Source organism: Colias eurytheme, chromosome 17, assembly GCF_061535395.1.
Source record: "Colias eurytheme isolate Ceu_HAF_F1 chromosome 17, ilColEury1 Martin Lab GWU primary, whole genome shotgun sequence".
Lineage (NCBI taxonomy): Eukaryota > Metazoa > Arthropoda > Insecta > Lepidoptera > Pieridae > Colias > Colias eurytheme.
This window is the reverse complement of record NC_142996.1, coordinates 4,746,318-4,773,697: the sequence shown is the minus strand read 5'-3', so window position 1 is coordinate 4,773,697 and position 27,380 is coordinate 4,746,318. Positions and strand designations below refer to the sequence as shown.

The 27,380-nt window shown below is 32.6% G+C and overlaps 1 protein-coding gene across 1 annotated transcript; it reads left to right on the top strand.

The window, feature by feature from the left end:
* Positions 1-870: 870 nt before the first annotated feature.
* LOC149901184 (uncharacterized) lies at positions 871-27,170 on the top strand. Its single transcript, XM_090111433.1, has 4 exons — positions 871-1,023; positions 22,259-22,377; positions 26,452-26,545; positions 26,964-27,170. Exons 1-4 carry the CDS (start codon positions 871-873, stop codon positions 27,123-27,125), a joined length of 528 nt encoding a protein of 175 aa, XP_089967559.1. The 3' UTR covers positions 27,126-27,170.
* Positions 27,171-27,380: the final 210 nt, after the last annotated feature.

Below are 27,380 nucleotides of genomic sequence, written 5' to 3'. Positions count from 1 at the left end.
CTAGTTTAAATAAATTATTTCTGGACATTTTAAAGGTCCCCTTTACTCACAAAAAAGAAAAAATGCTTCGGCGGCGGCTTCAGCGTGAAAATGTTACGCACGTATCGTTATATCCAGAAGAACCATTATAACATGAAATATTGTTCATCTTACAAATCAAAATAACGTGCTCTGATAAGAAAATTATTGATGTGATTCCGCGTTTCTAAAGATTTTTCTATAAATAAGACTTGGGTATGTGAAAAAACAAATTCGCAATTTTTATCTATTATTTATTTAATCGGCTAATTCGTTTAAACTTTGATAATTTAAATAATTGCGATTACGATTGTTCTACTCTTAAAAACTTCTACTGTAAATTTATATATTATGTGGTTGCAAACTCGAATTCTAGAAACGGAATCGAACCTATCAATTTCATTTAAGTACATTTGGATTATTCGAACAACTTCCAAATTGCAATAAGATTTCAGAACCTTCCGTTAAAACCAAAGTTACAAATAATGGACTTAAAAGAGCTTTTACTATAAGATCTACACACACAAGTTTGCGAATAACATCTGCCCGAGTTCTACTTTTTCTATACGATCATTCACTTTCTTTTCTTTTGTTACAGATGCTGAATCGGACGTTACAAAAACGCACTATAGCAATAAGTTAGCTGTAAACTTACTTTAATTAAAACGCCTAGTACAAAAATATCGAACTTATTTCTTCGCTTGTAAATATAGAACGCGTATAATGTGCTTGTATATAAATTAGAATGCGATAGCATATCGCGCGAGTGCTAGAGAAAACAATGCCAAAGGTTCTCATAAAGCATCGATATCTCGGTTGTGAGTCTTGAATAAGGGAGGTAGGGTAGCTGTGATGTGTGAAGATAAGGAGGAAGTACGTAGCGAGGCGGCGGCGGCGGTCACTCCGAAGCGTCTCTGCTGGCCGAAGCGACCGCCCGCGCCGCTGCCCGACACACGGGGCCTGTGTTGCGCAAAGCTATTGAGGAAAAACGGAAAGGCCAAGAAGGTGAGTCAATACATTAATAATTCATTTTGTTACTATACATTCTAATCGACCCCTGCTCTGTTTCTGTACTATCTAAATTCTAATGCGTGTAAATACACGTAAGCTTTATACAAACGTATATTGATGCGATAAATTTTTCGGTTCTTTTATTTACTCATGGGTAAAATTTAATAAAGTATAGGAAGGTAATAAAATGCAGGTAATAATAAATTTGAAAGATTACGGCTACAGTGTTAAATGTTTTAAATCACTAGAAGTGTAGGTATCAGAAATCGTTAAAGGAACTCCGGGATGTTAAATAACAGCCTACATCAGAGGTAATCTCCAAATATATGACTCGATAGAGCGGAACTACCTATCCAGCTAAGATCCCCCATATTTCAAGGAAGAGCGCGCTTAAGCCTTATAATCAAAGTTTGAACTGAATTTTGGTCACGGCGGTTGACTAACCATTGTAACCGAATTGGATACATAGTATATTTCCAACAAATTGGTGAATATCGTCCCAATTAGGTTGTAATTTCAAATTAGAAGTAGCAGTTTCCATCTTGTTGAAGTTTTGGAATCCCGGACAATATTATGTACATTGCGTTAAGGATCATAACTAGTACGGCAAATAACTTGGTCGCGGAACATCTAACTTACGATCAAATTAGTTTCCGCTGACGACGCGTACTTCTTCGAGTTTGATTACCTCCCCGAGGCAAACAAGTGAACGCGGAACAATACAGTATAATATAGATATATTTTAATTACAAACAATCGTCTGTTTAGTCCTGCAAGCAGTTTACTGATGATTACGAGGTTCATAATAGGAGTTAATTGTATAACACATTGTAATTACAGCTAAGCCTATAGAGTTTGCATTGAGGTCTTAGGGGCATTATAACGTAATCATTGGATTACGTTATTAGTAATATATAATATTATGATCCCAATAATAATAGCCAGCCCGCGTCAATAATGTTAATTATAAAAGTTATGAGTTATTTAAGTCATTCATTTATTGTTTATAGCCTTCGCAGTAAAGGTTGCGTTTTTACAACAATCTCGTTTTCACTGAACCTATTGAGGAAATATAATATTATAAAAGTATTTAAAAAAAAATATGATTAACCAAGTGATTTTTAACGCATAATATATTTTTAGATTCACAAGAATTTTCAACAAATCTTGCAAAATCGTGCAAATCATAAACCCAAACCTAAAAATTTGGGTAGCGAAGCGTCCTTTGTGTCAAACAGCAACGTAGAGTGGTTTACACTACGAATAAGTAAGGTTTGCACGCTATTTTGCAATTCTAAGTTCGTAGAAGATATTTCAATCCGGCTAATGTGTCTGAGATACGAGTATTCTCTAGATTTTATTCGAAGTCCGACTCCATACCGATTATTGGAGTGTATCTGGATTAATATGTCGAAATGGTGCGTCTGAATAATAATATTTTACCACAGATATTCTCGTATAAATTCTCGTATGCACGATAATTATTAGGAAAATGGAATATGTATTTTATGATAACGCACGAGTGATTGCTGTTTTTCCAATAATTAATTATTCGTCTGCGTATCCTCATATTAACGCTTTTATACTTTATATTTCACTTGCAATAACTATACGGTTAAAATTAATACATGTGAAAGAGAATTTATAATTATCGAAGAACTTTAATTTATATGGATGATATACTCCATAATTCATAAACATTAATATTTATAATAAAATATTCTTATATACAATTTTATTCACTCAATCGAATTCACAGCGTCACTAGACTTTATTTTAATATTCTTTCGTGTACCTACGGTTTGTAAAGATTGAGATACTTACTCGTATACATATTAGAAAATACAAATAGTGTGATAAAGCTTAAGAAAAAAGGGTCAAAGTAGCAGAAGAACATTATCATAATCACCCGATAAGTATTGATCGAAAGTACTTTATCTGACTTTCCAGTGAATAGATATCTATTACTGCTTATATAATATGGGAAAGAGCTTCCATTTTAGCATAAAATTTTATTCTTTAGTAAAAATTTATTGTATTATATAAACAGTAGCGTATGTTATTCTAAAACACATTTTCTTGATTGGTAACAAATTTATTCCTCACATAAACTCGCGTAAAATATATTTAGCTAATACAGGGGTTCAGGCGTCAAGTAAATTTTATTAAGGAAGTTAAACGCAACGTGAAATTAGACGCGATTCTTCACTGTAGAATAGCTAAGTACACTCATTAGTAGTTGTAAAGTATTCATTAAATATAAGCTCGGTATTTGCAAGGCAGTAAATTGTGGGGAAAACAGTAGCGGTGAGAGCAATAATTTACGTTCCTGAGAGGCGTTTAAACGATTCGCTCACGGTATATCTTGCCGAGCTCTGAACGATTTTAATGCGCTATGGCTTCTTACGTCAACTTCTCAGATACACTTAAGAGCTTATACATTAAACACTCCATTCGCTACGGAACATCTTCGCAATAATTATTGTAACACAGAAAATGAGACTTGACAAGCTTAACTTAATATTGACTTTAAATTTTGACTTTTGAGCAATGTTGGAGACTTCGCTGGAAATAGAAAAGAAAAATACTTGTAAGAATTCTTTGCATACGAAATAAAAAGAACAACACAAAAAGCAATTGTAGTTGAATCCCTAAAACAAACTATGAGATTGCCTTTGGTTTCGCATTCAGATATACAATCTGAACGTAAAGTAGAGTCTCTTAAATCGTCTCCCAGATAATGTCAACATTTCACGTCTGAAGTTCGGTCGGACAGTTTAAAATGCACCGGGCTCAGCCCTGATGCAAGTTCAAACATGAAACTTGTCCTACTAACTACTTTCAGTTCTTTCTAAGTTCTGAACACCGGGCGCCACCAGATGTTCCACGATTTGTTTTTGTTTTGTCGCGAACGTGCAGAATTTCGTGGTCCATACTTTTCCCAGAGTAAGCACTAATGTACTGAATTTTAAACGTTTACTTGTGTGGGTAAAAAATTATATTAAGAGTGTTCCAAAATGTTTTTATTAATGTTTTAATTAGTAACAACATTATATACATATCTACGTTTAACAATTTATTAATGAATGAAAAAGATAATGTTCCGATCGACAAATTTTCTTGAAAGGGTTAATTATGCCATCAGATTAACATTTCTTTTTTGCAGAATATTCAAGTACAAAAATAATGACTTTTTCAAAAAATACCTACCTAGTTGTTCTTTTGCCTTATACCGGTTTTAATAAAATTGATCATTAAGATTAAATACAAATTAGACTCATATTTCAGTGTCAACTTAACTTGAACTAAAACTTAAAAATTATCTCTCCTATTAGTTGTGTAGAATTTCAATTAAAACTAGGTTACAGTTTATCTCAAATTCCGCAAACAAAGCTTCGGGTCAAGCTAATACTAAGCTTACGCTATATAGAACTATACATTAGACATTACACCACAAAATCTAGATTCCGGCGCAGCTAAAGTTTAACTTTAATTAAAATCTTTCTGGATAAAACGAGTTGCGTCATTCGTGTAAGAATTTATTCGAGACCATGGAACTGTAGCTCACTGCTTATTCCCCGTTTCATCAGCCGTCAAAGTGTAAATTGAATTCGGTTCAGCCAGGCGGACAAGTCTGATCGTCATACATAAAATGCTCGTAGTGTAGAATCAATACCTATCTATATCTATGAACGAGGACAGAATAAAAAGAGCGCAGTAAATTCTCCTTCAATGCGGCTACTCGCGTTCCCCAGTGGCACTCTCTAGGGTATTGCTATTCGCTGGAATGCTAGATACCTATCCCCTGGCTACCTCACCTCTTTGTTCGTGAGATTAACTCGCTTGCCTTAAGCCGACTGTCTGACTTAATAAGAGTTTTAAGTCTTTTTCGAAAAAGTAACAGTTTGAGATTTTTAATTGGTCGATTCCGATTTTATTGCAATTTAACGATTTTTTGTAAGTTTTTGTTAGAATTTACTTGTTTACCTTGTATGAATCTCGACATAAATTCCTATAAATTTATTGTGGTAATAAATTTTATGACAATTTTTTTTTATATGATTCGCAAAAAACCTAAGCTATTAATTATGTTGCGTTAAAAAAAATGATGTTTATTTTTAATAATCAATTCACATTACCCACACTTAAAACGCAATTTAAATTAAACATATCCTCTTCAATATTACCAACTATTCCCGATATAGTTCCACCCCCACAAGTTTTGCATGAAATAAAATCAAATGAAAAGTACACGGAATAGAAATAAAAAAGCAATTTACACCACAATCCCCGTTTCACCTTCCACTCGGGAATGTCTTCTACACGGCTCTTTGCTCGAAATTGAAATCACTTGCTGGTACGTGACTTTAAAACCGATCGGTGTACGAGCCACTACGAATAATATTTACCTTGCTTTATCTATTTTCTCTATTCTTGTCGCTTTTGAGACTGCTAATATTGATTCGTATGACAGCTTGTAGATACGGATTTTTGAGCATCTTTGCAAAAGTAACTTTCTCATTTCGTTGTTTTAAACTTAAGAAAGTTTGTGTGAAGTTAGAGGCAATTTGTGCGGACGTTGCCCTTTGTCTCGTGAGTTTTCCCAAAATGTCAGCCTCAGAGCATAATCATTTTATATTATTCGCGAATATCAATGAAAGAATTATAATTAACAAAAGTTAATTTATCACTACGGATAAACAAACGAAAATAAAATGTATTTTAGATCGAACTATTTCTGAACGTTGTTTTTCTTGAATTCTTGAACGTTTACAGATAGGATTCCAGTTCTTTTTCATATCAATGCATGAAAACAAATAAATTGCTATAAATTTGGATAAAGTCAGAATTTATATAAAAAATTTATAACAGATAATTGTGGTAGGTACGTGAGCCCTACAGCTGTAGCACCGTCTACGGAACCAACATAATTTTCATAGTTCGTAGCTTCGTAGCACTAAAAACATAGAACATGCTATATTGCGATTATGATAAAGTACACAAATTACATAGTACCGTCTATTGGATTCATTAGGCTGTATCCAATAACCGTTGTTAAATGGTCGTATTATAGTCAATTTGATTCGTTGACACGGCCGCCATTAACGCGATGGATCTGGGCGTTGTACAAACACTTGAAGTGTCACCTCGCCGAAGTACCACTTATTACGCACCAGATATTTGCTTTATTGAAATTGCTGAGAATATATTATTATGAATATATACGTAAATCGTAATAGATACAAATTGTGTGTACGAGTGATTATTATCTTCAGCTCTCGCTCAACCGATGAAATCTGTGGGCAATTTTTTATTTCGTAATTCGATTCTATTTTTAAATCATATCATTCATTTATTAGAGTAAATAGATTGTAGAGCAAATGAACTAAAAATACAACTATTTTATGATCTGCATAGGTATATTTTTAATAAGTAAAACGCAAACATACAAGTCGTTAAATTTTTATCATTTTTTTCAACAGTTCAAATTATTACTTAAGTAAATGCTATTTTTCCCTATGTTCTACATTAATTAATAGTCTTGTTGATGTTGTGTAAATTATGGAAATATACAGCCATTAAATGACTTATTTTCCTGATTCGATTAAGGCAGAATTAGGTTGACCCTTGTTGAAAATGCAAATGTAACCTAAAAAGTCCAGAGGTTAAAAGGGTTTTAAGTCTTATACTTAGTCTACCTTTAACCGAACGCTCTTTGGTTCATTATAAAGTAAAATTAAGTACTTGATTTATAAAGTTAGGAAAAAATATACATTGTCTAATATATATTTTTTATAAAACTTAGATAGTCCGTATCATATATATTGATTACATCTTAATTAATTTGAAATATATTTCATCAACAAGTTTTTTACAAGACATATAATGTTCTATTACAGATATTAAAAAGTATTGAGTGTATAAAATGTTTTCTATTTTCTACTTCACAAAATGCTGGTTATCTTTTAGAGAACTATTTTTCCAAAGAGAACGGGTGCTATTGCATTTTGCTTTTCATTACAATTCCTGGCTGTCAAATAATTCCAATTTTACTCGTACTCCGTGTTTCTGTCAAATAAAGTTGCAAAACTATTTAGAACTGATATAATTCGTGTCTGGCACGAAGATTTTAAAGAGCTTATTACATTATTGTATTAAGATTACATTTTTCAATCCTACAAGTTTCAGGATATTGGTAAAAGTGTACGAGAAGTAACCAAAAATATAATATAGTTTGTATTATGTTGTAAAGTAATGTTTTATTACGTAAAGAACTTAAAAAAGTGTTTTCTTTTAATTATTTAAAGTTAATTAATACTGATATCCTCTTACCTGGTAAATACTACAAAAAAACATAAGAATATAAAAATAAATTAAAAAAATGATAAAACAAAATCTTTTTAAATGCTTCTTATTTATCTTTCAACTGATAACAATACATTTATAAACCTCTTTTATATAAAGTGTAGACGATATACAGGAGCAATCACAGCCTTTCTCGAAAGTTCATTAATTTCTATGGCGAAGAGCATTGGAACCGTGACAAAGCGACAATTAATTCCACTGAAAGCTGTGGATCAGGCGATGTAATGAAAGATGCATTTCAATAAATGATTGATATTGATCGGTTTTGTTACATTATGTAGTAGCGTTTATTGTTTACTTAGCAACAAAGGATTTATCATTTGTAACAGCTATTAAGTTTTCTATTTGTGATAATTAAACTAGGATTTTTCATACCATCAATTCAATTAGTTTCTCGTCTGGTGTGGTGTATGCTCTTATTTTTTTCTCTTATATTATTCAGAATGGTCCCTGTACGCATTTTCATGTGATTTTTCGTATTTCAGCACAGATTTCACGTATTCGAATTTCGACCACTGCATTCTAGTGTTGATTAAAAGGCACAAAAAGAGCTGAGACTTGTTACTACGATACGTTACACATTTGTCCCATAAATCTGTACACTATGAATAAAATATTAGTAATAAAATATAATTCGTCGTAACTCGTAACCCGTACGTGATCAGAAATAACGATAACGAAATCATATCAAACACAAAGTAGGAAACTAAGAAAAGATAAGTTTTACGAATAACACTTGACAAAGGATCGTATGAAACAGACAATTTATTTTCGCCTAAGAACTTGGTACTTACCGCAACAGTTTTATTAAATAAACGGTCCTTCAATAGAATTCTGTGTTCACATAATAAAAATTTATGCGTAGTGTTCGCATGCATAGGTTTTCCCTGTTTTGCATTCACCCGTGGTACAGTGAAAGTGTTTTTCATTGTCCTCGCCCCGTCGAGGCTGACAGAGGGATCTTTTTGTAACCACGCTGTGCACGCCTCACTACTTCTCTGAACTCTATAGCGCTATTTTTACCTATTTTCAAACTATTACAATCAAAGTTTCGTATGTGTTTTTTGCTTCTAATACTTATTTTAGGTAAAGGCAATTAATTTTAATAAGTAGGAACTATAACAGCGATAGCTCCTCGGTAGCGACATAACTTTTAATTAGATACGCTATAATATTGCTCTGAGAAATCTATTGGCTTATGTTATAAGTCATAATAATTAATACCAATCATATTTTAAATTTGCATTAACCACTTAAATGTTACATGAATATTCTATCAGTAGAAACAAAAAGTGTACTTACTTCCTTTTATTTGTTCCTCTTAAAATTCAACGGAGTTACCTATTGTGTACCAATAGCCAATTCCTTTATTTCGTCTTCATACATTTCGTATTCGGAATGGAAAGACAAAGAAGGTTCCCAATCGAAGTGAGAAGAAGGCGCCCTGAATACATTGTCTTTGAATTTTTCCAAAGCTATAAAACTTGACAACTTATAATTCAACTCACGTGGCGACCGCTAATGAAAGACTTACTTAAGTAACTGCGATGGAGACGAGAATTAACAACTTCCAAATACAATTCAGACCTTAAATGAACTTCATTTTGACGTCGGTAAAGTGGAAAAGTTGGACCGTTGAGTTTTTTCAGAAACGCCGCTGGAAAGTTTTATTTCTTTTGTTAAGACACACAACCCCTTAAAGCAATACGGCTGTGACGTCGAAGTGTTCACGCTCGTACAAACTCCTCTATGGAAAGGGCTTTACATAGGTTAAGAAGGCGGGTGTCATGGAGCGCGGAAAATATTTTATACCTACTTTCATTTACTTCAATCGTTAAAGGGAAAGTGGAGGGTAATTCTGTGGGAAAGGGTATTCTAGAGAGCTTATCTGCGGCACAATTAAGAAAAAACCTCGGAGGCATTTTTTCGCCGACGCGGACGGTGCCTCGCCGTTGGTTGATTGCTAATTTCAACGACAAAGTACGCTATTATGTAGCCGCTGTGATGTCACAGGAAATTATAATTATAACTTCAATAAAATTGAGTTGTTCTTTCTTCAATTTTTTGCTTTGTTTAAAGCATCTGTAAAGAATATATATTTTCTTGTTTTAAATAAATATTATGTGGTACCTATTTATTACGTTATGTTGAATACCAAATAATTTTATTTTAAACTAGCGGTCCGCCTCGGCTTCGCCCGTGGTACATGTTTACGTTTTCTCTACATAAGAACCATTCTCGTACTTCAAGGAATATAATAAAAAAAGAATTATCGAAATCGGTTCAGCCGTTCTCGAGTTATGCGCTTACCAACACATTTTGCAGCGATTCATTTTTATATATAAGATGTCATCTCTATTAACAAGGTTCATGATATTAGGCATACTATCTAATCCAATATAGATTTAATTTTAAAAATCTAAAATATCAAATAGGTAATAAAAGCAAAAACAATCGCTTTAGATAGTTTCCCAAATCATTGACGCAAATAAGATTAGTAAAATTACAAGTACCCAATTAATTAACATTATTTTTTTAAAAGCTTTTATTTTTTATTGTAACTGTAGGTAACTAACTTTCTTATAATTTTGGTAGATAGTGTTTTTTCGTTTTATTAATGAAAAAGATTTAATTAAGAAAAAAGAAACACGCTTATCTCAGCTTTTGGAACAACTCTTTAGCCTTATCTCCAATCAATCTGTCTATGGATTATATTGATGTATTGACTATACACAATATAAACCTAAAGAGCGCAATATATCGTCGCAGACGAGCAGATCTCCAGCTTAAATTGCCTCGAAAATACAAATTTCATCAGACGCAAAATAAATACCCGCTGAGTTTATTGGCTGCATTCACAAATGTTCTTACAATACGAAATTCGAATAATAAAGCCAATCTGATTTCACTTGAAAAATTTTCTGCGAAAACAAACATTTTTGCAAAACATGTTTGTCTCTGCTTATGGGAAACTGACGTGAATGTAAAACATGGATCAATCTATTATTTTATTATGTTTGCAAAGCTATGAAATAGAATGTTGCGAACAGAATGTTCTCTGTCTCTTTGTATGCTTAAATCTTTCAAACTACGCAACGGATTTTGATGCGGTTTTTTTTAATAGATAGAGTGATTCAAGAGGAAGGTTTTAGTATATAATTTATTAGGTTTAAGTCAAAGCGGGCGAAGCCGCGGGCGGTAAGCTAGTTTATTTTAACTTGGATTTCGTTTTGTGTTAAAACTTGTAAGAGAAACAAATAATTCATTTTTCTTATATTGAATGGGAATTAATATTTGATTATTCCGAATATAGGTCCAATTTTTGTCGGTTATTGGGTAAATGTAGGGGATGAGTCCGTGAAATGGTATTTTATTTCTAATTTGCATTCTGAGAGGACGCTGGGCACGAAGGGACCAAATCGAATTCCAATCGTTCCTCAAAAACGGAAGCACCAAAAACTCACGCAAATATGCAGACATTTCCTAAAATAATCGCTTCCCCTTGAAATCAATATAATGTTTTATTTAGTAAGCATTATTGTCTGATGTGTATATACATCCAAGAAACATTAATCATGACATAATTCAGCGTCATAAGTAGCTAATAACTTAAAACATGTTTTGAACAAAGTTTGGATAACTAAAGTAGTACTATTCAAGTTTTAGCAAAAGAATTTTAAAATATTAAATAACAAACTTTTTACAGTATTATGTTTTTGTATATTAAGGAAAATACTTCAGCCGGCAATCATGACTATAAAAACACGATTATTTATTCACCTATAATTATTATTTTACTGATTTATTGTTAATAATATATTTTCGTATTCCACCATACTACCGTAATGTTAAAACAAATATTTGTATTTTGTACTTATAGTTTTTACAGTATAATCAATACACTGGCAATGCGCAATTGTGTACTCGAGTCACAAAGGGTTACACAAATGACATTAGGAACGCGTGAATTGTAAATTGGACATTACTCGTTACACCACCCCCTGGGGTTGGTTAGCTAACGACGCTATGGTATAAATATTTTCATATATATTTTATTTAATACAATATTTGTTGAAGCTACCGTTATATCTTCATGTTCAATATATAAAAATTAGGAATATAATTTTTATAGGATGAAAGCATAGCTTGTGCAAGTAAGGTATATAAGAACATTAGAGAACATAGCCAACTTAATAAGGGCAATGAATAGTCATGAGTTTGAATGATTTGTTCAAGAACTTATAAATCAAATTGATCGATGACATGACATGATTCAAATTCATATCTAGACCCATGTCTATCTTCAGATAGTTAAAGGATCGGACTAAAATGTAAGTCTGGAAGATTATGTCTTCCGTAAGTACCATTACTTACATATACTTTAAATTTGAATTGCTTAAGAGAGCTTGATTGGTTATATACATGAACCAGAAGCAAAAGAAAACTTTATACAATTCATACCAGATCTTTTAAATGATAAGATCATCATCTAAAAAATATAATATGGTATATAACGTAAAACAATATCAAAATGTGGTATTTATATACAGAGAGAATTATTTAAAGAATATCATACAAAAATCGTTCCCTATAAAGTTATAAACACCTATAGCTATACGAGCATAGAGATCATATCATCAATTTTCTGCACAGCTATCACTGCTCAGAGCAATCACTTTTACAATATCATAACTTGCGCTCAATGGGGGTCTAAGAAGAATGTCCTCTATATAAAATGAAATATATTTCCTCAACTACGTAATAGAAACGATTCAAGTAATGCTTCACACTGCGACAATTCGAAAACATTCTACATTTAGTCTCAAATCGAAATGTAAGATATTATTCGCTATATTTGTTTCATTTCCTCATGAAGTGGGGACGAGATATCCAATAATGTTGCTAACCCACGCTGTCTCGTACAGGCCCGATAGTCACGAGTTCAATCATTGCCAATTTTATTTTGATGACGCTACTAATGATATTGTCTGTACGCTTACAGCGTAATAGTTCGGAGTTCTATATGCGAGAATTTATAAGAAACTATGCATTTTGTAATTCCTTTGATACCAAACAGTGTTTTATTCTTATCAACGTAAAAAATATTTTTAGGGCCGATTTTTTAATGCTTGGATAAAACTTATTGCCCGTATTTGACAGTTTACGTGACATTTTAATATTATCGTGTAATACTTTATTGGACGGATAAGTTTTATCCAAGCATTGAAAAATCGGCCCTTAATGGATTGCAAGTTTAACAGACAAAAGTATGTTTTTATATTTGTTATCAATATAAATATGCACACTAAGATTATTACGGTATTTTATTAAGCTCTTTATATTTAAATGATGTAATCAAAAAATAACCATATATGCATCCAATTAAGACTCTTACGTAAAATCATGTTATGTTATATTTTGTTTAATTAATTTTAATTACGCACGCATTAATTAAAGAACTTATTTTATTGGAAACATTATTTAATTGGAAACAAATGCAAACCGAATAAGCTCTCGGCCAGTGGAGGGTCAAAAGTAATATAGTTTCACAGGCCGACAAGCTGAAACAATTGAATTATGCTGAGCTATTAAATTCGCCTCGTCTCGGACTGTGTACACTCTATCATGCGTGTGTGCAGCTAAGTGCATCCATTTCTAAACCATAGCTTATTGTGAGCGAAAATGGACAAAATTATGCAGGCGATTTTAACTTTTTTTATAACGATTTTTTTAACAATAAATACAATACTTAAAAAATATAATAAGTAATTAAAAAAGATGCCATACTTTTAGAAGTCAGCGATTGTTACTCATCCGCAATTAGGTATGTATATGTATCTACAATTAGGTAATGTGTATAATATGATAATGTACTCCACTGTATGTCCTTTAAAAATATTCACAAAGACCTAAATATTTACCACAACAGAGAAAAAAACGTACTAACAATAGGTACCGCAACCTATCTTCAGTTACCAAGTTCATTAAAAAAGGTAACACCCTTTAAAAATACAAAAGAAAATATACCACAGGTCCATTATCATTATTTCCATTCCGAGCTCTCAATTCTCGTTGAATTTTGAAAATTTCTGTACATTTTTCCCGGTTGTTTCCATCGATGATGCGGTTTCGACATAACGCCCTTTGTGCATTACGGCCTGGTGCCCCCGGCGTAGACAACTAGTTACTAGTAGAGGATAAAATTCACACGTTTCGACTGCATATATAAATGTAATTTTTGTTTATTGAGTTTGGTGCACAATGATATTTTAACCTAATACCTGCATTATTTAAAATATAATTGATAGAGTAAGCCAAGTAAGTCTGCCGATTTTACCATACATTTTTTAACTTATATTTGGTATAATATTAAATGCCACACATTATATTATTACAAGTTATTAAATTATCTTATATATAATCTTTATATATATAAAATTCTCGTGTCACAATGTTAGTCTGCATACTCCTCCGAAACGGGTGGACCGATTCTCATGAAATTTTCTGTGCATATCGGGTAAGTCTGAGAATCGGCCAACATCTATTTTTCATATGTACCACGGGCGAAGCCGGGGAGGACCGCTAGTCTTATATATAAAATTCTCGTGTCACAATGTTAGTCTGCATACTCCTCCGAAACGGGTGGACCGATTCTCATGAAATTTTCTGTGCATATCGGGTAAGTCTGAGAATCGGCCAACATCTATTTTTCATATGTACCACGGGCGAAGCCGGGGCGGACCGCTAGTAAGAATATAATTTTCAGTTGTCAGTTAAAAATATTGCAAGAAAATTGCGGAAATTAAAGAAACGGTACGGTGCTTTTGCGTAGGTACTCAAGTCCGTAACATGTGATGTGCGTAAAGTTTTTCACAAACATTTAACCTTCGAAACAGTCACAATAAAGAACTTTCTTACAAAACAACCAAAACAACTGATAAATAACTTTTATTGCTTTTGTATTTATTTATAGAGGGAATTTCATTTAGGTTTTAACAAAATTCATTTGTTTTCTTTCAATTAGTTTCTTTAATTGTTATTACTCAAAGTACACATTGCGCTTCAAACTAATAGTTTGGATTTGTTTAGAAATATCACACATTTTTTTAGTACATAAAATACATACTAAAATAACTAATCAGAACCTATATAATAAACAGATCAAGAAGTAATGCAATTACGAACCAATTAATGTTATCTTACCTTACTACGACTTATTTAAATTCACCCGTGCGCTACTTAAGAAACTACTCCAGAATACAAAACAGATATAATCGGAATAAGTATATAATCCTCGTGAGACACCCCACTATTTGGCAACTTTATGCATTTCTGATGAGCCGATATTAGTTTTCAACTTGCTCCGACGCGTTGCTTTGTAGTATCATTATAATATCTGTGATATGCTGATGTAACTTCGATGTAAATTCAAATTCTGAAGTTCCATTGACATGAATACTTATTGCAAATTATAATAGTCCGGGATACATCGCCCATTTTTGCAAGTGATTACTATCAAGCTAATTTTTCGTGAGTAGCTTTATTTTGATGAGATGCCCAATAATTTCATGAACGAAACTCTCGATTGTGGTAGCTTACAGAGGTAACAAGGATAAAATTTTTTGATTTGACGGTTCTCAAATATTTATTACGCAATTTGTAGGACAATATGTCTGTTGAATTATATAAGTATTAAATAAGTGAAAATAAAAAAATCAGCTGGTTACTAATCATTTATGATGACTTCGTTATCGATACACATTGGAAAGGGGGACTCTTTGATCAAACCATAGATTTTGTAGGACAAATATTTTTTCGAATAATTTAGATAATTATCTTGAGATTGAACAAAAAAAACATTCAGTTAGTAATTAATATTTGAGAACCATCAAATCAAAATATTTTATCCTTGTTTCCTCTGGTAGCTACCACAATCGAGAGTTTCATACATGAAATTATTGGGCATCTCATCAAAATAAAGCTACTCACGAAAAATTAGCTTGATAGTAATCACTTGCAAAAATGGGCGATGTATCCCGGACTATAATAAATCAAACGGAATGTTAAGTCTATTATGGAATTGTATTCAGCTATCTAAATATTCAAAGCCGAATAGCTTCGCAAAATTTTGTATCAAATAGTAAATAAAAATATACCTACTCAGCTATTATATTTATCATAATATTGTGGATATAAAAAGTATAAAAGTGTGGTAAAACCTGACTGGATCGACGGATGACGCTCAATTATCTGATAAAACCTGTCACCCTCGTCGCGACCTCATGTGATCTCTGTTGCCATGACAACGCCGGAAGAAAAATACTGAAATACCCAATCGAAAATTGGACCGCAAATTAAATTATTCTTTCCCAAATATACTCTATTTCATGCGCTCGGTCGACTTAAATTAATTTGTTGCCTAAATCCACCTTCGGATATTCAATTATACAATTATTTCATATGTAATATTAATAACTCTGTTTTTATTGCATATAAAAGTATAAAATAATAAAACTCTTATTTGGCCTCTAAAGAATAGAGCTAATATTAACAATTGCTCTAATATAATCAAATATTCAAAACAGAGTACTTACTTTTGTTGGGATTGTTACCTATTTCGTATTTCTAATTCAACGTAACGTGATTATAAATTATAATATTAATGATCGTTTCCGAAATAAATTGCATAAAAGACAAAATAAGTAATGCAAGTACCCTCTATACCACAAGTATAAAATCAAGACCGACAATCTAAATCGCTCAAAAGTCGAATCCTATATGAAAAGTGACCTAAGGACACCCACATGAATAGAAGCGGTCTTTGTGACCAATTTGCGAGTATGAGGAATTGAGTTTTGTTGGAGCATCGGTCCGATGTATGGCTACCCTTTGTCGCGTCATCAAGCTACAAATTGGCAGTTTAGTTGCTAAAGCTACTGCGCTGCGGGCGATCGTTACAGCACAACGAAGTTTCAAACGAACTTTTTTTTTACAACTTTGCTGCAAGGGTGTACTTACCCAACAATCGAGTTGAATGAATAAAGGTTAGGAACACAAATAATGACGTCATATAAATTATTATTAATTTAATTTCACATAAAAGTTAAAATTTTCAACAGGCAAAAAAAGGAAAAGAGGAGATCGTAAATTCTTTATTTAAAAAAAATCCTTCAATTTGATCGTGAAATAATTAATTATATATTATGTATATTCATTAAACATCTAACAAAACAATAATTAAACAGTAATTAATTTATCAAATATCATAAATGAAATAAATACTTGTTCTGTTTCAATTATTAAAAAATTGTATGAATGAATGTCGTCAAAACTCTTGTTACTCAATTTACTTCAAGGTAAGGTCAAACCAAACCTTTTAATAATAAAGTTAACATAATATGGTTTAACATTTGGTAATGAAGGTCTAGCTTGCTAATGAAATGCAATGAGGAGTAACTCATCAAGCGAGTTGGAGGTGCCAGCTTAATTAAATTTTCATATTAGTTCCGCTTTCATATACCTAGGTCCCAAGTACCTATATGAACCCGATGATTGGTTAGGTCTATTAAATCAAGAGGATGTATTACACTTTGATATATTGTGCGAAAAGTTATATTATTCAATGGGTTTGATGTTACTTTTCTATTAAAAAAGTAGTTGTCTTTAGATTGATTTATAATAAAACGAGATCATGTATAGCGCTTCCCCATCGTACAATAAAAAAAATGTGTATTTGATGTGTATGTCATAACATGTTAATAAATTACACAATAAAAGTACATATTCAGGTACACTGTTTTATTAAACTTTTTATTTTTTCAAAATTAAATGTTTGGTGAAAATTTAAATGTTTCCAGTTCCACCAAGTACCTACCTTACTTCCACGTAATGATGTATGTTACTAAATCCTTTGTGGAGTTTTCCCATTGATATAACTCATAAGGTTTTACTTTGAGCTATAAATCGTCGCGAAAAGTTCACGCCCAAGTTATGAAAAGTCGCAAAAAATGTTTTCTTACACAATATATAAGTAGCGGGGTCTGGGGACTTAACCTCGAGTTTCATACATCATCTGGAACCATTTTTTATGAGATGCGTCCTAAACTAACAGACATAATCGAGCAAACAATGCAAGTAATAGGAGATGCTATCATAGTAAAGGCTCGTTGGATTGAAGTGGACATTATTACATCCATCCTCTGCGCCCATTGGGAATTGTCAGTGTACCTTTGTAAAATAACAACTTTTAACTTTCTGTAAATTGGACATAAAGAAGGATACATATAAACATGGGATAAAATATTTGAAGGAGTTGGTATTTCTAGGAAAATTGTAAGTATGAAGCCATAGGAGTATACTTACTTGTGTTTGTGTTTACATAGAATAAGTAAAATTTATTCAAATGTCAAATTAACTGACCAAAGTCTACAAAACATATAAAGGAAATATTAGTATTCTCACCTTAGATATAAAACTTTCGGCGAAAAAGTAAATTTGAAATATTAGTGATTCTAATCAGAATAATGCAACAAAAAAAAGCCTTCTGAGCTTACTCTTTTAATAAAAACCAATTATATCATAAAAAATTAATTAAATTATAGGTCTACCAGAATCTGATGGCATATTTATATTTACGAAATAAAAGATTTTCATATGGCAATTTTATTTGACAACTATCAAATTGGTTGTCAAATTATTTGTCTTCTTTGCAATTGATGAATAATTTTTAGGATTTTGTCTAAAAAATCTTCGAAAATGTCGAAAAAGCCGCTGCGATCACAAGCAAGAGGTGTTGTTTATAATGTGTATAGAAAAACATTCGATGCAGAAGGGTCAAACACATCATAATTTTCAATTTTGAATATTTTATTGGTAAATTGGACTTACCCGTTTTGATACTTAAAATAAAAAATATTATAAGTAGGTAATTATAATATTGTTTGTTGATTACAATATAGTTTTATGAAAACTTATTACAGGAGTTTCCAATACGGCTATTCGTCAAGTCCAAGCTGTCCAAGTCAATTTTATAATGTGTGTGTCTTTAATACTTACGAAAATAAACATAGTTTTATTGTTATTTTATTTTATAAAAAAATATTAGCAATCTAGTTTTGATCTGCATTATCATTACATCCATATTTTTACATGGCATAATGATAATGAATATACAAAATGTGTAAATAATAATATGTATTACATAGATAAAAGTAATATGTATATTATACATGTAAGTATGTACCTACATAATATTAAGTGGATATCTCATTATTAAGTACAGTATTGTTCACTTATGTAATGTGCCTAATGATGTTGAGGACAAAATAAAAAATAAGCAGTATCAAGATCGTTCAGTCCATTTTCCCTAGGGTTGAACACTCAAAATTTTTGATTCCCAATTTGCCATCAGATTCTGGTTTACCTATAATACAATAGCAGTGTAGCCGATAGAAAACGATTGACTTTGAATTTAAGGCGCAGCTCTCACTATAGCGATTATAATTGATATTTGTAAAGTCGTCTGCATTATTTTATATACAAAATAATACAGAGGTAAAATGTGTACAGCGATAGGTAATCCTCACGTCGTATTCATAGTCCAGCCGAAATCCATAATCCAATTACGTAGCTGCCTCCGGATTGCTGACGCGGAATTACAGCCAACGAACTGAAAGAGACGCCGCAAACTAAATATCATTTAAAATAAACAAAATTTGGCAGAATTATATATTCACTGGCCTATTTTAAATTCACTGTACATTTATTTACATTTTGCCTACGTTGTTTTAATAACCTCAATATACTTTTGGATTTTTAAGTATTAAAAGAAGGAATTATATTCTCATCGTGAAATTCGACTTCGATACAATTGGTGAAAATACCGCGTACCTATTACACATACAATTGAGACCCTCTTATTTTGCAAGTTGATTGAAATTCGCACAATCAAATAGGATCTTGAGGAATTACACAGAATACACTCAATGATTCGCTCGTTTGGTTTTATAGTGTACATACAATCATTTATTAATTGCTTTTAGAAATATATAAAGATAGACCAGACTGTAAAAAACTTCAAGTTAAAAATAGTAACGTACAATATCAGGTAAAAAATCCAGTGATTTATAACCTCACACGTAACTAACGCCCAAGTATCGATTACGCAGTTTCAAATCCTTTCCAGCGGTGATCGTTTAGTCGAAGAGTCTCGACTGAATGCAGGCCCCAAGCAGTGAAGTGCTGTCAAGTGTCAGGACGTGACTATCGAGTCAGCACTCGGCACTGCGCCTTAATCCTCTCTCGACGCAAGGACGTGGTCTTTAGTGATAACTTCATAATGAATTTAATGTCTGTACGTATTTAGTTGCAACCAGGGTATTTAACTATGTCAGAATGGCCAATTGGTTTGGAAACGTTTTGGTAATAAATTTCAGGAATTTTGTCAAATTTCTGAAAATCGAGAACTAAGTGAATTTTTATCTTATACGTATACGTACACAGTACAATGTTCATGTGTGGTGTTGCTAATTTACTGTTATGAAGTTAATAGTTATTAATAATTTTTACTTAAAAATTATGCCGGAAATATATGAGGATTCCTGGAGAACTCTATAACTCTATATTTTTTCTCCAGTTTTTGTATTTTGTAACTACAAAGAATTGAAAAAGTGCCATAAAGCATAGGTTGTCTAGTCTAATCAATAAATAATTGATATGTTCTATATGTTTTATTTATTATTTATTATTATTTATTTAACCATTGTAACCACACCATTTAACATTACGATGTACAGTTGCAAGTGAAAAAAAGTTTTAAGTATTTGAAAATAAAACACGGTTTAGGAAATTATATTTACAGCGTGTCTATAAGTCTACCCACCCATTGCCCATTTTGCACGCCTCATAAGCGAAGCGTTGAGGTGGGTACTACTGTCACTTCGCGCAAAACATCTGATTTTTCAAACTTAAAATGTCTTTATGTATCATACATTGCACTTGTAAGATAATACATACACACACATATTAAGAAAAAAACACTATTTTTAACGTTCATGATATTTTTGATGTCATTTTTGTTATTTAAACTAGTTAAAAAACAGTTTAAAAAAGTTCTGTCTTGGACGTCCGTGTGTCTGTATGTGCGGATCCTTTTTCTTGTTAACACGATAGCGACCGAAATACTTTACTAATCGAGTCTTTTTTTTTCTCTTACGCTTGAGTATGCTCAGGAATAGAACCCTTTCATTTTTCAGGGTCTGATTCGATGTGGTTTAATTGTTATTAAATAAACAAAAATAATAATTAATAAATATTTATTAAAAAAAAATTATGAGGCGTGCACTTTTGGATTTTCCAAATTATTCTATTCTACTCTTACAATGCATATTAATTGTCAGCATGCACTTATTTACCTTTCATTTTCATTTGAATCGCGTCCAATTTGGCTGCGTTTAATTGATTGACACGACTTTATGGGAATGGCTTTGTAATTGGACAACTCTCGATCAGACATGACGTTGGGTGAGAACACAAAAAAGGTTTCGCGCCGACTACAAGTGCATTTGAATTTTAAATGGTATACGAGAGCTTTCGCTTGGAAATATAATGAATATTAAACAAAACTTCTGGATTCTATGTTTATATTAAATATGGGGCTAAATTAAACGTTGCTTCGATAAGGCTCACTGAACCTGACAATCATGGTAAATCGGTCTACACTATTAATATGGTATTATAAGCATTTTAAACTTTAAAACCCGAATTGCTGTCGCTATAAATTAATATGTATTGCATCAGTATTGAGTAGGTATTGAAAAATGAGTTTCACGTTGCATTTTAAATTTCACTACATTGAAACGCTTTTAAGTCCATTATGTACAAGTTGTCGAAGGGTCGAGGGAGGGGACAATACCTGCATCCTGGCGCAGGTCGCTTGTATTGTCTCCGTGCACGTTCCGAGCCGGAACCTAATCATTAGTGTGCTCACTCGACGTGAAACCGATTTCATCCCCGAAGAGCACCTCTTTGAAACTGCCGCAATATTGTCGAAAGCAGGAAAACTCCTTAAGAGAAAAAATATATTGCTCAAGTTGCGGCGAAGAAAATGAGAACGGAATGTCGAGAGCCAATCGAGCGTACGAGTCTTAGCAGCCAATATGCTTCCACGTTTACGTTATCGCTGACGTTGCCAGTCGAAATGCTCAAACCGTCAGACGCTAAGCGGGGCCGCTACTCCGCCCGCCCGCGGTTGTAAACCCGGCGCTGGGAACAACTTCGTTACAACTCCGCTGTTTTGTTTCTGCCAATATTAGTTTTAGTCAAAAAGCTATTTTTCAACCCGCCGTCGGAAGTTTTGCGAAGTTTTCTAATTTAGCAAATTTTACTCTCAATGTTTCGTGATGAGGCGCTTTAGATCGATTGAAGATATAACTTTCTTCGCTGAATTTAGAAACAATTGTTATAATAACATCTGAAGTTAGAAATGATCGTTCCTTCAATTACGTACAGTTATTCTTATTATCTACAAAATCATAGATATCGAATGATAACAAATGTCTACATTCCTTTATAAGGAAAAAGATGATAAACATAATAACAATAAACTATATTATATTTGTAGTACGAAGATTCTGATTTTATCGTCTCATAACATGGATATCTTACTAACCTAATAAATAAAAAGTACATCTACATCTAGATTACGTGTTGAACATGTCTTTTTCATTCGAAATTTTACCATTACCTATATCAATAATCTACCAATTCAATGTCGCAAATATCCAAGTCTTACATTTTTAATTTTTATATAATTTGGTGCTTGCTATTTTATATAAGTTTATTTTACGTACATTTTTATTAACAGGTGCTATTATTCCCTGAAGAGGGTTGGGCAAGGAGCGCCTCGTCTTCCTACTGGACCCTGCAGCCTTGCTGGTGGCGCCGTTCCCGGTGCAAGGTGGTGGAAGTTGCTGGGACGAGAAGGTTAGACAGTAGACACCCAGTATACCTATATATTGCTTTAATATACACGCCTAGGAGGATTACCATTATGTCTTATAGCAATATTATTTCCAGTGTGGGAAAGTGACGACTCTAGACAACCGATATAGCGCTGTCGTTTTTCCACATTGGAAGTAATACTGCTTTAAGACATCTTGGTAAGGTGACAGGTTCCACCTGATCCCTTTAAACGTTCATGAGTAATTATATATTCTTTACGCTTTTTATTATTATTTTTTAATTTTTCATATAATGCTAAGTACATATGTGTATCTCATCGCTAATCCAAGGATCCTTGACAACAAGTGCCACATTTAAACGTTATCATGATTTTATTTATTACTTGTAACTGCTCATCTAGCTTTGCTGTGGTAAAAAATTACAATTAAATTAAGTATCTTTTTATTATTTTTGCTATTAAGTTCAAGCAAGGATTAAAAACAAAGAAATATGTATTGTATTTTGGATAGCCAATATATGTAAGAAACCACGAACCTCAGTTCAAACTTATGAGTTTACAAAACATTTGAATTAAGTACATACCTACCTAAATTGTAATTCAAGCGCTGAAGTAAACATTAGAAAGTACTATAATCAAGCAGTTTTATAATTTCTGGGCAAAGTAAGAATTTCAAGGTCGTAAATTGCATATTCAAAGGCATTTTTCATATTCTACGTAAACTAGTATGTCATGAAAAGGTTGTTTTAACGTTCATTTTATTTCATTCACATCACGTTTTTCGTGTTTTTAGTTTTTACATTTTCAATGCCGTATTATATACCTACCTTGTACATGTAATAAACGACCTTTTAATCTGATATTTTTAGAATATCTTGATTTTTCATTCAAACATCAAATAGGTTCTTATAATTCTGTATAATTTAACAAGATTTTTATGATATTAATCGCTTAATTAAATAAATTATTATAGCATGTGTTTATTATGCTTAACGGTTAAACACATTTAAATCTCCATTTCGCCATAGTCGAAAAAAAATCATCTTTTTGTCAGCAAACGTTAACGTACCTATTAATTTTATCTACGCATAATTATTTTTAATTTCCGCAAAAAATGGTTGTACGGAAATAAATTTTAAGTAAAATTTAATGTTTCGTTTTAGCGAAGGAAGCAGTTTATCACGTTTGTTGAACATTAACGAGCCTTATGTAATTAATCGCGGTTTTGACTTCAGGTGAGGCTTCCGTTGAAACGGTGAAAGAGATCGTACGTTGTACGTTACTGACGAATTAAAACTGATAAACATTCACGGATAATATACTCATATATCATCATCATATTTATCTCTAACTAGACATAGGCCATAGCCTTTGTATCTACCACGTACCGACACAGTACTACCACAGATGATGTCTGATGTACATAACCCTTTACATAACCCTACAACTTTATCCATAAAATTTTTACGTGCTTGGGGTAATCTGAAATTATATATATTCTATGGGTCTGTACAATTTGTGTGTTACCTGTTATATAAATGTAATAAATAAATAAAAGTAACGTAAGGCTAAGGTTAAATTCTTGAAATTCGTCTTGTCGATAGTCTGTAGTCTGTACGTCACGTGAGAAGTGGCGCGAACGTGCCGCAAATAAAAATGGCGTTCCCGCCAAAAGGCTTAACGAGAATGAGATACTATTTATTTGGTACCAGCCGCCAGGTTGTAGAATATTTTATCAATCCATATTCATATTATAAATTGGAAAGTAAATGTCTGTCTGTTGCGTTTTTAGTGAAGCATGGATGCACTTTAGATGGAGAAATAGAGAGAGTAAAAGTATATCTTTTGGTAATAATGAGTCGGTTGGTAAATCATTACAAAGTACAGCTTTTACATAATATGAAGAAGCGTTATACAATTTAGTTGAGTGAACTGTGAACCGGAACACTTAGCAATAGGTTATCATTAGATCGTAGGATCAAACTCTTGGCAGATAAAAATTCAAAGTTGTATTTTAAGTAGCTAAGAATATAAAAATCATTTATTTTATTTTATTTCATTAAATTAGCAGTAAAACCAGGCATTATTTTATTTTCGTTTAATCTTTATTACAAGAAAAAATTTCAGTTAAAAATATTTGTATAAGGTTACGTAAGTTTTAGAAAAAATCTCAAGGTGGCAGCCTCTCACATTCTTAAAACCCTGTATTAATAATAATATTATCTTCGCAATATTTCATTATAAAAAAATCTCTACATATTTTGCATTCAATATATATTTTGTACATATCAAATGACTTGCGTTCAAAATATACCTAATTTACAGTAGACTATAATTCTTTACATAGGTACACAAAGATATAGAGTCAAATTACACAATTTATGAAACTTTGAAGGAAGCGTACTGAACCATAAAGACAGGCAAAGTCGCTGACACTGTGCAGAAAATCCTCCCGCCCCCATTCCCTGAATCGTATAAGCTCTAGTATACAACATGAAAATTAACCTCTTAATACCTCATATTCAATATTAATAAATATTTATTGGCGATGTCATTAAGCGCTACATTGCATTAAAACTATTTTCATTACAATCGCGTAGCGCCATTAATATGGCGATTTGGTTTTGTCACGTAACAGTTTGTATAAGAGGTGATTTCAATTTCCCCCGACCCGTAATAGTATCGTTAGGCGAAAAGATTTCCAAGCGGCGATAGGAGGATTAAAGTGGATCTGTTAGCGTTAACGATTATTGCTGCCCGCTCCACTGTTTTGCCTAAACGACTCGTATTTCATGATAACACTACTCGAGAGATCTCTTTATATCCTTGACTATTACTTGCGCTAAGATTTTAATAACAATAGTTCTTAAACGGGTCAAATGGAATACCGATTATCGCTTTCTCTTGTTTCAAAACGAAAGTTTTACACAACCAATTAATTGTATGAGGATCAAAAAGAGGGGAAGTCACAGTGTATGTCTAAGCGATACCTTCAGATTGTTTAAGAAAACGCTAAAATATCTCGACATAAAGAGACGATAAAGAGACATAAGATATTTGAAAACTAATTTCATCAGGCCAAGTACCTAACAATGTTATAAGGAACTCTTTATAGAAGCAAATAAAAGAGCAGTATCTTTACTCCAACTTCACAATGTATGTAAAATACTCATAAGGTTTTCCTTGTGAAGCAATTTCAGTTTAAGCTCATTTTCTCTTTACTCTGCAAGTTCTAGACTCGTAGGGAGAATGTCTAAAACAACGCTCACCTCCGTACCTAATTTAGCGGACTCATTCCGGTCGTCGAAACAGCGAACGTTATGAGTCTACGATTACACGTGAAAAGTAGTACAAAAGGAGGGTATAAAGGTTTTTAATTTGTTCCCGTGGTGTGGTGCGAGTGTCGAGATGTTTGGGGCCATTAAGGGCAGCTATTACGGCGTCTGTTAGGGCTGTTGCTACGTGCTGGATGAGCCGGTAACAGGTCTACGTGATTGGCATGGCAACTTCGCATTCGTGATCTATTTCGTTAACGCATATGTTTTCTATGTCCCTCGTAAAAAGTTAATATTAGAACCGTACCTTACCTATCTATTAGGTATTAATCGTCGTTAATATTACCAATAATACTTAAAGAGAAGCCGTATTCAGTATGACCTACATGTTACATGAGACTTAATTATCTTTTAATTTCTACTTGAGCAGACTTCGCCAATAAAATATTGTTATGTAGGTATTCGTTGCCTCTATTCACTATAATACGAATTCGTGAAATAATGACATTTTTCTGAATTTAAACAAGTAGCCAAAATGTAAACAATATATTAAAAATGAATATGCTGTCCAAGAACAACGGTCAAGGTTACGTACGTTGTAGCAATAAGGCTCGTATGCACCTAATTAATTCAAAGAATGAGCTACGAATATGCATATACCTATATACATGCACGAAGTTTTTATAACGCTGTATTTACTACAATTTTGGCACTTCCTTTTCATGAATTTTAAGGATTAGGCTACGGTACTGTTACGTGGTTGTGTGTGTTTAAATTCTTTCTTTCTTACTATATGAATTAATATATTTTCTTTGTTTGCAGACACAGTACTCAGGCGAGGATGGTTGTTAGCGGGGTGAACGCCGTGTACATAGTGGGCACTTTCAAACACCTAGGCACAGATGCAGACTTTAAGGTATCTACGCACATATATTTTACACATGATTAAAATAAACAAATGGTTGTAAGTTAGATGATTTTCTATGCACGTCTCAAAAAGTAAATTTGCCATAAAACAGCAAATTTTTCTCATTATTCACAACATTAAATTAACATTCGAAAATATAATCCCTCAGCCATTGCATTATTTTCTTAAATAAAACAAAACTTTATACAAAGAAAGGCTGTACCGTAATTATATACTTAAACAACGTCGCCAACACGACGTTTTACACAAAATCTTTCTTATATCTCATAAAATTTCCAAAATAACACAGACAAAATATCCTCCAAACTCTATAAAAGATATGCTAGACGATGACATCTATTATAGCACATGAGTACTACACGCTCCCCGGATCATAGTTAATATAATAAGCACGTTGATTTCACAGCTGTACCTGACAACTAACGTGACACAAGCCGACTTCAACATGGGCTACACGATGACAGGCACCCTGGAGCGCGGCAGCAGGTCCACAAATACATTTCAAGTCACCCATTTCGCAGTACTACGTCGATGCGATCACGAGGCACACCACCTTAAAAATGCATAACCTAATACTGCCATTAATATAAATGAAGAATAGAAAAATGTCGATCGCGAGGCGGGACTCGAACCCGCATTTCACGCCAATCCGGGGTGGACGCTTGACCAACTCAGCCACTCGTGACCCGCTAGAGCGATCGAATTTATTCTATTCTTTCAGTTTTATGTGTCTAAGGGACACACCGCGTAATATAAAGCATTTGAATGCCATAAAACCAAAAATATCAAATTCAACTGCCATTAATGTCAATCGTGTAGCGGC